This window comes from Choloepus didactylus, chromosome 2 (genome assembly GCF_015220235.1).
Source record: "Choloepus didactylus isolate mChoDid1 chromosome 2, mChoDid1.pri, whole genome shotgun sequence".
Classification (NCBI taxonomy): Eukaryota; Metazoa; Chordata; class Mammalia; order Pilosa; family Megalonychidae; genus Choloepus; species Choloepus didactylus.
The window spans coordinates 237,663,176-237,672,909 of record NC_051308.1 but is presented as its reverse complement, the minus strand read 5'-3'; the positions used below and the strand labels follow the sequence as shown (position 1 = coordinate 237,672,909).

At 43.4% G+C, this 9,734-nt stretch overlaps 1 protein-coding gene across 1 annotated transcript; it reads left to right on the top strand.

Annotated features, from left to right (window-relative positions):
• Positions 1-2,482: 2,482 nt before the first annotated feature.
• LOC119527954 (angiopoietin-related protein 7-like) lies at positions 2,483-8,463 on the top strand. Its single transcript, XM_037828526.1, has 5 exons — positions 2,483-3,472; positions 5,930-6,030; positions 6,640-6,834; positions 7,505-7,703; positions 7,943-8,463. The coding sequence occupies exons 1-5, from the start codon at positions 3,115-3,117 to the stop codon at positions 8,110-8,112; spliced, it is 1,023 nt and encodes a 340-aa protein (XP_037684454.1). The 5' UTR covers positions 2,483-3,114; the 3' UTR covers positions 8,113-8,463.
• Positions 8,464-9,734: the final 1,271 nt, after the last annotated feature.

Here is a 9,734-nt window from a genome sequence, read left to right as displayed (position 1 = left end):
AGCTGTGCTCAGAAAAGACTTACTTTTCCTTCTTTTGGAAATGCAGATTCTAGGATATCACAGGGCTGTGGCTGCTTTAGCAAATAGATAATCTGGCATGGGAAATTCCCTTAATTAGCTTTTTTTTGTGGGGGGAGATAATTGACATTTAGGCAGATTAGACAGCTGAAGAAAATTGCAAACAACTTACAAAAAGCTTCATCTCCAAATTATGCCTCATGTTAGAAATTTCCAGAAAATAAATGTCAGAAACTAGTTATTCAAAATAAAGGTTAGATGCTTCCTGTCCAAATTTATAAAACCTCTCTTACCTTCCCTAGAAAAGATTGTTTCCTGGTAGGGACATACTAGAAACAATAAAGTTATTTTAGGCTATTTGTTTTGTTTATTCCTTTGTTTTGTTTTGTTTGAATTATTTTTTTTTTAATTTTTGATAAACTATTGCATTAAAAATTAGATCAGTTCACTTATTATAGGTTATTTGGTTTTTATTATGCCTTTGTTCATTATGGTTTGTTAATTTTCTTGGGGTATGGTAGGAACATGTTGGAAGCAGTGTAGTTATTTTAGATTATTTGTTTTTCTTATTCCTTTGTTTGGATACGGTTTATTAATTTTTGTGGCATATGGTAGGCAAATGTTGGAAGCAAAGTAGTTATTTTAGGTTACTTGTTTTTCTTAATCCTTTGCTTTGCTTTGCTTGAAATGGTGTTTTTTTGTTGTTGTTGTTTGTTTTTAATTTTTTGATAAAGTTAAAAAAAAAAAACCTGTCTTACCTTCTGTATTACTTAGGGTTCTCTAGGGAAACAGAATCAACAAGCGATATCTATAAATATAAGATTTATAAAAGTGTCTCACGTAACTGTGGGAATGCACGAGTCCAAATTCTGTAGGGCAGGCAGCAAACTGGCAACTCCAACGACGATGTTCCATGAACTCCTCAGGCAGTGAACTGGCAACTTTGACGAACTCAGGAGATGTTTCACTGGTTAGCAGAAGAAGTGGAGGTCCTCTGTCTCGCTGAAAAGTCTTCAACTGATTGGATTAAATCCAGCTGATTGCATTCTCTCATTGTGGAAGACACTCCCTTCATTGATATAATCAGTCATAGCTGCAGCCAATTGACTGATGATTTAATAAACCAGCCTTCTGGTTTATTAACCAGCCATAAATGTCTTTGCAGTTACAGTTAGGCCAGTTCTTGCTTGACCAAACAGCTGAGTATCATCACCTGGCCAAGCTGACACATGAACTTAACCATCACACCTTCCCTAGAAACGACTGTTTCGTGGGTTGCAGATAAGAATGACTGGTTCATTTTCTGTCCAGATATGAAAGTCTATTCATAACTTCTGGGTGAGTAGTGAGGGGGTGGCTATGGGGAAGAGCAAACAAAAAGCTGGTTGGGAATCCACAGAGCTGCAATGTTCCTTTATGCTTTCTCTTCTGAGTCACTTGATGGAGCACCAAGGCAGCAGGGTCACGTGGCAGGTATGGGTGGTGCACAGCCCTTCTGTGGTCATGGTTTAGGCTCAGTCTTAGTTGATGGCCAGATAACTTTGAAGATCCTCATGGAGTTTAGCATATACTGTCAGATGCTGACAACTTGGGGCTTGCCCGGCTGGGTGAGATATTTGCCAAAAGAGAGCAGGGACTGGCAGACAGTGCCAATTCTAAATGGAATCTTTTGAGCAAAAAGTCAAGTTGCTGCCGGGTGTCTGCAAATTCCTCAGCCCTTAGCAGGTAAAGGTGACTAAGGATGTGAGGAAACTAACCCTGGCCCATCTTGAACTCCTATTGCTCTTTGATTTAGAGGGAAGAAAAACTGTTTGGTAACTCTAGCTGCTGAAACAGAAATTACTTTCTGAGAAGCTAGAAGCCCTGACTGGAAAAGGGCTCTGGGGTGGATTATGGCATGGAGGAGAGTTGTCAAGCATCAGGCTCATGTGTGAAAATCCCACACTGAAATTCCACATTATAAGTAAACTCTGCTCCAGTGTCTCAATCACATGGGATACAGCAATAGCACGTTCCAAGGACAAAGTACTGTTTTAAGGACAGAATGTTTACATTCTTAGAGAAAAGCTTATTCCAAGGGTATTTGCTGAAATTCCAGGATTTTACATTTGTTCCCAAAGCAAGAGTATTCTTCATATATGGTACGTGAAAAATTAAAATATCCCTATTTTAAGACAGAAAATCATAAATGTAGAGAGAGAGGGAGAGAGAGAAAGTCATAGAGAGACAGAGGCAGAGAGGGAGGAAATACAATTTCAAATTGCAAATCATATTGCATGGGAGGAGGGAATTAGACTCTGGACATGTACTTATTTGGTAATGGGGATTCTTTAATATATTTTCCAAGTTTTGAACCATGGGCATATATTATTTATATAAACAGGAAAAAAAAAGGTAATATACTCCCTTGTCTCAGAGATGAGCCTGTTCTCTATTCTGCCTAAAGCCTGAGGGAAGTGTGGGGGATCAATCCCAGGACCAGGCCTGGCACTTCCGAGTTTTCATCTCTCCCATATTCCTTTAGAACCTTTAGAATGGATTTGGAAATTCTTCTGACGCTGCCCTGCTTGCTGACAGAGTGGAGCCTGTGGCTGGCAGGGTCATAATCTAACAGACAAAACACAGTGGAAATACACAAAGTCACAGTCCTCCTGTCTCAGCCCAGACACTGTGCAGGCAAGAAAAGAGAGACTCGCCCCTGTATCCCTCCCCGCCTCCCCTGCTCTGGCCTAAGATGACGCTGACTTCACCCAGCAGGCACCTGACCCTCCCCGAGGAGCTGGGAGGGACTGAAGCACAGTGCATGGCCCTGGTTGGGGTGGAGGTTAAGGAAGCAAACAACATTTAAGATGCTCAGTTTGCAGAGCATTCAGGCTTGGGAAGGATGGCTTTGAGATACCCAGTTAAGCTCCACTTTCAGAAACTCTGACAGCTCTGAGGAGGACTAAGAAAGAGCAGGGAAAGGAAGAAAACAAGGAAGTGGTGAGACCATCAGGAGCGAAGGTAAAAGGTGATAATTTGCTGCCGCTTCACAAACATAACTGGCAATCCTGATTCCCTTAAAGGAAGATCCTTCCTCAGCAAGGCCCAAAGAAGATGCTGGAAAAGACTCTCTCATCCATGACCTGGCTCTGCATTCTCATTGCGGCATTTGCCAGTCACCCAGTTTGGCCACAGAAGCCCCCTAGTCACAGGATGCCCATACCGCTCCAACTGGCTGCCTGCTCTGAGGAGGTGAAGGAGCTCAAGGCCCAAATTGCCAACCTAAGCAGTCTGCTGAGTGAACTGAGCCAGAGGAAGGAGACAGCCTGGGCCAGCGTTGCCACACAGCTGATGGAACTGGAGACCAGTAACAAGCGCATAGAGTCACGGCTCACAGATGCTAAGACCAATTACTCTGAAATGAACAAGAAGATCGACATTATACAGCTACATATAGCACACACCTCAGCAGGTAAGGAGAACATGTCCACCTTCCCCCCAAATAGCCGAGTGCTTCTCCATCTACAGCGTTGCTTCTAAGTGACTACTGGGGTCTACTTTCTTGAGTACGTGCCACCAGCTCTATTTCCCATTTGGTAAAGTCTTCAGGAAAACTTCCTTTGACTTCTGAAGTTCTGTAAATTTACCCTTTTATTCAAACAATGCTTCAAAATAAGGAAGGTGTGAATTCCTGTCTTGGAGCACAGGGAGATTTCCTGGTTCCTTCCATTTCACAGAGCAAGTCTCAGAACAGAGTTCAAGTTTCCCTTGGTTGGTCTAGCCTTGCTGCATTCTGACCAAGAGATGACAGGCTGACTCTTTGATCAAGGGAAGCAGAAACAAACACCCAAACCTTCACATCTGTTGCTCTAGGAGCAAAGTTTTGTCAAAATGCTTCTCTGGTACTCCTATGATTTAGTGGGGATGGGCATTACTGCAGTTTTGTGTCAACCCTGAAACTGACTCTTCTTACTGGCACAAAATTAAGTGTTAGACACTGCCCACAGCCATCTGAAGAACCCCTTTGTGTTCAGGAAATGACAGGCTCTTCAAGGCTCCTCAGTTTTAGGCTTTCTATTTTTCTTCAGGGTCTCAGATAAAATTCTCAAATAATACAGAAAATACAAAAATGCCATCCTGAAATCAGGATTTTGAAAGGTCAAAAATAAGATATATTTTAAATTATTTTCTTTCACCAAATAACTTTCAGTTTCTGGCTCGCTTGGTTCCGATAGGCTTACAGGTAAATTTATCATTTAGATATTAATTTAGCTTTCTGAAAGTGTCAGGAAATGATTAGGTGTAAGAAACATATTCTATAGATACGTCATGTCTTGCTGACATAAAAACCATTAGTTACCTTACACACCAAACTGCAAACAAAGAAATGCTTAGCTTCTTGGAAAAGAGGATGGCTCTAACGAGTAGGTTGTCTTTATCCTCAGTTCAGATGAAGAAAAAGTTTCAACATGAAATAAGCTTGAAAATTCTGTTACATAAACCAGAGTGTACAGATCATTTTCTTAGCATTTACTTCCTGACTCTCAGTTAGGATTAGAAAGGTATCTTTAGGCCATTTTCCATACTAATGAGTCTTGATTGGGCCTGGGAGATGAAACTAGATATGCAGAAGATAAGGCCAGAGAGAGAAATCTGCCAGGCGACTTCCTTCTCCTCCAAACAGTTGATTTTCCTACCACCCAGAGGGAGTTTCTTGGGGGACCAAAGGCAATCCCCCAGTCTGCCTCTTATACTTCTTGCAGGGGGTCATTCCTTATTCTTCTGCATTACCAGCTGCTGGCCACCTTTCTACTCTATAAGGAGGTGCCCTTGGAAAAAGCAGTGAGTTGAGATGCTTTCATCAGTAACAGGAAATGAAGAACTCTGAGGGCAAAGGCACGTGTGTCCTGTTCCCCCGCCCCAGTGTGCTCGGTAAGGGAGCCAGGCAGCCTCTGACAACTCCTGGGGCAGGAGGCATCCAGTTGCCATCATTGTGCTCTTCTCCCAGAGCCCACAGGAGTGGCCACCAAGAAAAAGTTCCCAAGACACAGAGACAGGAAGCGTCTCCTGGACACTACGATTTCCCACACTCTGGATCCTATCAGGGCAGGCTGGCTCTCTCACAGAGCTCTTTGATATTCACAATAGGGATACAAAATCCAGCATAAAGCAGATGCCCACTGGGCAGCCAAGTAAGCATTTAAATCAACCCCAGAGTGAAAATCACGCTGTCCAATGTGCTCATTTTTTTGTTTTAATAACACTGTCAGGGCAAGACCTCAAAGGGTTCTTTGGGGTGTTTTCATTTCATTCGGCCTTTCTTAGACTAATGGGGGAAAGATAAGATTGTAAAACCTATCTCCCTTAATTGAGGTCCTGGTTGGTAGTAACCATTACCCTCTAAACAACAATAACAACCAAAACCAACCAACGAGCAAACTAAACAACCAACTAACCAACCAACCAGCACCAAAGCCAGACCCTGTGAGATACTCATGACTTGTCTGGTAACAGGCAAACTGGCTGACAAGTCTAAATCTGTCAAACAGAAGCATCAGTTACAACAAATGTCATAATCCGTGGTCTTCACACAATGTAACATTTCTAGAATTCATGATCCAGGATGATAGCTGGATAATTCATTCCATAGTTAGCCTGCAAGTGCCTGTTTGAGTGCTCTGTTGATGCCATCCAGGTGCAGGGCTTCCCCACCCCACTGCCGTACCACTAGTGAGGCTAAAATCACCTTCTCTCTATCCACTTCTCTTCCTAATCCAGAGACTGCCCAGCAATTACGAGCAATGTCAATTCTGTGGTTTTGAAATTAAGTCTCGGTTTTGACACATTCAGTTTAGATGCAGCAGGAACATCCTGCCTGCCCTGGAGCCCTGAATCTGGATGCTCACCCTGTGGTCTGCTCCTTTTCTAGATGCCATCTATGACTGCTCTTCCCTGTATCGGAAAAACTACCGCACATCTGGAGTGTATAAGCTTCCTCCTGATGTCCTCGTTGGTAGCCCTGAGCTGCAGGTGAGGTCCAATAAGCACACTGTTGATGTTCTACCCTCTGTCCTCCACCCCACTCAAAGGTATGGAGACAAAATGTATTATTTCTAGTCTAATGAAAAGGAAACACAAAACAGAGATGCAAAGACGCCAAATACCAGAAACACTAAACACTCAATTTATAGGCCAAAAAACCCTGCCAAAAACCCAGGCATGTATTTTACCCCTTTATTTCAGTAACAACTAAAACCAGACCCTCTAAAATACATTAGATTATTCTTATTACCAACACCATGCTAGTGTAGATCTCTTCCCATGTCCTAGTATAGTTATTTTTGTGGGGAGAAGAAAAGAGAGAACATGAAGTGGGCATATCAGAAGTACCTGGATTTCTCCCTTTGAACTACATGTGCTCCCCACATCCCCAATTCTGACAATTCTTCCCCAGTAAACCACTACCCTGCCCCAGCTCTGCCAACACTGGGGTAGAGTCGTTGCTGCCAGTGAGCCAGTATGACTATGGAAGTGCATGCACCCACTGGCTGTGAGGCTGGGAAAAGATTGTGACTCCTACCCACACACTCCTGCCACCTGCTTCTGCTAGGCCCTGACCAGAGCAATTCTCTCTGCTAGGTGTTCTGTGACATGGAGACTTCAGGCGGTGGCTGGACCACCATTCAGAGACGAAAGAATGGCCTTGTCTCCTTCCACCAGGACTGGAAGCGGTACAAGCATGGCTTTGGTCGCATCCGTAGGGACTTCTGGCTGGGGAATGAACACATCCACAGGCTCTCCAGATGGCCAACTCGGCTACGCGTGGAAATGGAGGTGAACGCTGGGCCTGGGTCCCTGGGACTGAGCCAAGGCCACCACACATCTGTGCACAGATCTGGGGTCACCATTCCTAAGCTTATCCACTAAGATGTGAATATTTACTATGATGGTTTTCCTGCAGGTTGTAGGACAGTTGAGGAAGAATAGTTTTTTCCCTTTTTTGCACAAAAGCGGGGCTAAAGGTTGCATGAAGAGGCGGCCAGCCCAGGCCAGAGCAGAGCAAGTCCAATAGGCAGCTCAGCTGAAACACTGCTGACTCCAATCTGGCCTGGGAACACAGTTCTTTACCAATGCTTGTTAGTGCCCCTTCTCAAAGTCTGTGAAGTTCTCACATTATAGGCTCACATTACTTTTTTTTTTTTTTTAACAAAACTGTGTGAGACACAGTGAAATTGTAAATCTACACCTTACATCCAGGGAAATGAGGGAGTACAGATAGACTAATCAAGGTCATACAATGAATCAAGAGAGAAGTCTGGCCTTGGGCTCATGCTTTCTGATCTCCAGGTTGCTATGGAACAGAGGTAAACTAGACCCAGAGCTATGATAAAAGATGCCTGGCTATGGGCCTGCAGAGGGAGAGGAGCTACAGGGCTGGGTCTTCTCTTTGAGATGAAGTGAAAGCCCTGGGCGGTTTCTCTAAGGCTCTGACTCTTCCTGACAGGACTGGGAGGGCAACGTGCGCTATGCTGAGTACAGTCACTTTGCTCTGGGTGATGAAGTGAGCAGCTACCGCCTCTTCCTGGCGAACTACAGTGGCAGTGTGGAGGATGACGCCCTCCTCTATCATAACAACACAGCTTTCAGCACCCATGACAAGGACAATGACAACTGCTTGGAAAATTGTGCAGAGATACTTAAAGGTAAGATGGGTGCGTGTGGAGGTGGGGATGGGGAGTGGAGATTAGGTATAAGCCTGTAATCCTCCTTAAGATGAGAGAATGAATTTAGAACTGTACTATTGGTGTTCTGGCTTTGGTAATTAATTTTTGATATGGGCTCTGACAGCTTACCATCAAATCCTTGATATCTGGGCTACCATCTATTTTCCAAGGGTGTGGGCATACTCAGCTTACTGGCTATGATCTGCTTCTTGTGTCAGGTGGATACTGGTACAATTGCTGTGCAGACTCGAACCTCAATGGGATGTACTACCGCCTTGGAGAACACAAAAAGCACATGGATGGCATCAATTGGAATGGATGGCATGGGTCTAACTACTCCCTCAAACGGGTGGAGATGAAAATCCGCCCGGAAGACTTCAGGCCCTAAAAAGAGACCTTCTGTGGAAAAATGATGCAGAAATAGAGACAAATGGAGGTTGGGCAAGGGCAGAGAAAGGGAGGAAGAGAGGATAGAAAGGGTAGGGATGGAAAACAGCCTATAATCTCCAATAAGAGGATACATCTCTGAGGAGGACAACAAAAGACATAGAAGCTAATAGGATGAGGCATTTAATCATAATGGTTCCTGAGATAGACTTCTCAGGGGGCTGCACTGGGTGGGCTCTGCCTGTGATCCCTGACAGCAGCAGCCTGTCTTTTCCACATGAGTTTTCTGTGGAAAAAAAAAAAACAACTGTGAGCTCACTTAATCCATTTTCACTACATTTAGGTTACATGAGGGCATTAAACAAAACATTTTGCTTAAAAGAACTACATTATTTTGATTCTCAAGGGAGAGGCCTTGGGTGTTAGGAAAAGGTATAAAAGAGGAGGAGGAGGCAGTTTCCATTTTTAAGTCTTTTGTAATATCTTTCTGTCTACACACTTAGTTTTCAAAACACAAAAACTGTGCTGCTGGGGCTGAGCTGGCACAGGTTGGTGCTGCTTGGAGGAGGCTTCAGGGACCCAGGCCCACACTCGGCCTCCCTCAGGGCAGAGCCCTCCCAGGAATGACAGGGCCCAGCAGTGTCAGAGGAGCACCCATGGGGTGGGGAGAAAGCTTCCATGACGCTTGCACAAAACCACATGAAAATATTCACAATCAGTATAGACCAATCTATTTTTATTTACTTATTCTAAGAAAGGGTCTCAAAGAGCTTCATTTTATACCTTGTCTATTAAAAATGCCTGAAAAATGAAGGTAGATGGTGCTATGGTTAATAATTCATGCCGTATGTAAGCATCTTCCTTTATAAAAATAAAATGTTCTAGCTTGTGTTTTAAACATTTAAAGTTTCTTTTCCTTTTGCAATAAGCTGTTTAAATTCATTTATATTGAGCTATATTCACATACCATACAGTCATCCATCATGTACAATCAACTGTTCACAGTACCATCATATAGTTGAGCATTCATCACCACAATCAATTTTTGAACATTTTCCTTACACCAAAAAGAATGAAAATAAGCATAAAAAGTAAAAGTGAAAAAGAACACCCAACATTCCATTCCCCCACCTCTCACCCTATTTTTCATTTAGCTTTTGTTCCCATTTTTCTGCTTATCCATCCATACACTGGATAAACCAATGTGAGCCACAAGGTTTTCACAATCACATTGTCACCACTTGTAAATACATAGGTATACATTCGTCTTCAAGAGCCATGGCTACTGGGTTGCAGTTCGACAGTTTAAGGTATTTCCTTCTAGCTATTCCAATACACTAAAACCTAAAACGGGATATCTATATAGCACCTAAGAATGCCCTCCAGAGTTAACTCTCAACTCCATTTGAAATCTCTCAGTCACTGAAACTTTATTTTGTATCATTTTTCTTCTTCCTTCTTGTCAAGAAGATTTTCTCAATCACACGATGCTGGCTCCAGGCTCAACCCCCAGGCTCATTCGCAGGAGTCATATCCTGCATTACTAGGGAGAGCTACTCCCCTGGCAGTCAGGTCCCACGTGGGGGGAGGGCAGCAAGTTTACCTGCCAAGTTGGCTTAGCTA

Bases quoted from the DNA above. Each gene is read 5' to 3' on its own strand.
- LOC119527954 (XM_037828526.1), top strand. From the start codon at position 3,115: ATGCTGGAAAAGACTCTCTCATCCATGACCTGGCTCTGCATTCTCATT. The intron at 6,031-6,639 runs GTGAGGTCCAAT...TCTCTCTGCTAG, and splicing joins TTGGTAGCCCTGAGCTGCAG to GTGTTCTGTGACATGGAGAC. The intron at 7,704-7,942 runs GTAAGATGGGTG...TTCTTGTGTCAG, and splicing joins TTGTGCAGAGATACTTAAAG to GTGGATACTGGTACAATTGC.